Raw genomic sequence first — 2,158 nt, 5'->3', positions numbered from 1 at the left:
AGCCCGCGGGCCGCGGCAGCCCCCTGCGGCCGAGCCGGCGCGGGGGGACTCGGGGGATGCCGAGGATGAGGACGGAGCCCGCGGGCCGCGGCAGCCCCCGGCGGCCGAGCCGGAGCGGGGGGACTCGGGGGATGCCGACGAGGAGGATGAGGATGATGACGACGAGGAGGGAGCCCTGGGCTTCCCCGCGGAGCTGCCGCCGCTGCCGGCGCGCTCGGCGCTGAGCGCGGCCGAGATCCTGCGCTACAGCCGGCAGCTGGTGCTGCCCGAGCTGGGCGTGCGGGGCCAGCTGCGCCTGGCGCGGAGCTCCGTGCTCGTGGTGGGCTGCGGCGGGCTGGGCTGTCCGCTGGCTCAGTACCTGGCGGCGGCCGGCGTGGGCCGCCTGGGGCTGGTGGATCACGACGTGGTGGAGACGAGCAACCTGCAGCGGCAGGTGCTGCACGGCGAGGCGCGGCGCGGCCGGCCCAAGGCGCGCTCGGCGGCCGCGGCGCTGCGGCGGCTGAACTCGGCCGTGCAGTACGTGCCGTACCGGGGCACGCTGCGGCCGCGCTCCGCGCTGCGCCTCGTGCGCCAGTACGACATCGTGGCCGACTGCTCCGACAACGTCCCCACCCGCTACCTGGTGAGCGATGCCTGCGTGCTGGCCGGCAAGCCGCTGGTGTCCGGCAGCGCCCTGCGCCTCGAGGGGCAGCTCGTGGTGTACAACCACGGCGGCGGGCCCTGCTACCGCTGCCTGTTCCCCGAGCCGCCCCCGGCCGACGCCGTCACCAACTGCGCCGATGGCGGAGTGCTGGGCGTCGTCACCGGCATCATCGGCTGCATGCAGGCGCTGGAGGTGCTGAAGATCGCCTCGGGAATGGGCTCCTCTTTCAACCGCTACATGCTGATGTTCGACGCCCTGGAGGGGAGGTTCCGCAACATCAAGCTGCGGCCGAGGAAAGCGGACTGTGCGGCGTGCGGGGACAGCCCCAGCATCACCTGCCTGCAGGACTACGAGGCGTTCTGCGGCTCCTCCGCCACCGACAAGTGCCGGAGCTTGCGGCTGCTGCCCAGCGGGGACAGGATCTCCGTGCAGCGCTACAAAGAGCTGCTGGATGCGCGGCTCCCGCACCTGCTGCTGGATGTGCGGCCGCAGGTGGAGGTGGAGATCTGCCGCCTGGAGCACGCTCTGCACATCCCGCTGAGGAAACTGCAGGAGAAAGATGAAGAATCTCTGCGGCGTTTACAAAAAAGAATTTGCGAAGAAAAGCAGAGAACTGATGACCAAACCTCTCTCCCTGTATATGTTGTTTGCAAGTTAGGAAACGATTCCCAGAAGGCTGTGAAAATTCTGCAGGAGTTACCTGCCAAAGAATTCGGTTCTGTGTTGGTTAAGGATATTAAAGGGGGGCTCATGGCTTGGGCCACTAAAATTGACTCGACCTTTCCTCAGTACTAGAATTTTGAATGGTGAAAAAACCACAGGTTTTCAGAGTAAGTTCTGGAGGGTTCCATCTCCTCTGTGTGATGGTTGTATGACGTGGAAAAGCCAGACACAAATACCATACTGCTTTTTTATGTTGCCTTTTTTTTCCCCCAAGAAAAATGTGTATTTTTGTAGCTGATTATTTTTGTAAAAATGTAAATCTATCCATGCAAGTGGAAAGAAATATGTTCCTTGGTTATGATTTAATAGTAAAAACTTGGCATAACTACTTGTGCACGTGATGATCGAGAATATCCTAATGAGCAATTGTAACCTGGAAAACAACAAAGCACAGGAATCACGTTTTTATTCGGTCTCCAAACTGCTTAACAAATTGAAACAGTGCATGAAATGAATAAAAAAAGAATTACTGTTAATCTCTAGCTGGTCTGTAGCACTATTAATCTGTCACAGGGAGTTGCCAGGACAGCACTCATGAGACCATGGTGGTCAACACCTTTCCATTCTCTGTAGAAGCCGTGTGAATTTATGGACCAGAACAGCACCAGGGTGCTGAGAACTTCCAGAGCCAGCCATCCTCGTTTGTTGGATGGCAAAGCAGTGGATTCCCCAGCTTGAACAGAGAAACTGAGCTCAGCTGTTAATAAGACAGAAGTTTGACCCTGGAAAACCTGTAAAACAGACAGAAAATGCTTTTATCAGTGCTTAGAAGATTTCAGAGATAATGAGGAG

At 58.5% G+C, this 2,158-nt stretch overlaps 1 protein-coding gene across 1 annotated transcript in view; it reads left to right on the top strand.

The window, feature by feature from the left end:
* MOCS3 (molybdenum cofactor synthesis 3) overlaps nucleotides 1-1,848 on the top strand; it is a 2,058-nt gene extending 210 nt beyond the window's left edge. Inside the window, exon 2 of the mRNA XM_015647138.1 lies at nucleotides 3-1,848. Within this exon, the coding sequence (XP_015502624.1) occupies nucleotides 3-1,438 (1,436 nt within the window). The 3' untranslated portion in view covers nucleotides 1,439-1,848. The remainder of the gene's footprint in view (nucleotides 1-2) is intronic.
* Nucleotides 1,849-2,158: the final 310 nt, after the last annotated feature.

Source organism: Parus major, chromosome 20, assembly GCF_001522545.3.
Source record: "Parus major isolate Abel chromosome 20, Parus_major1.1, whole genome shotgun sequence".
Classification (NCBI taxonomy): Eukaryota; Metazoa; Chordata; class Aves; order Passeriformes; family Paridae; genus Parus; species Parus major.
This window is presented reverse-complemented; position numbering and strand designations above follow the sequence as displayed.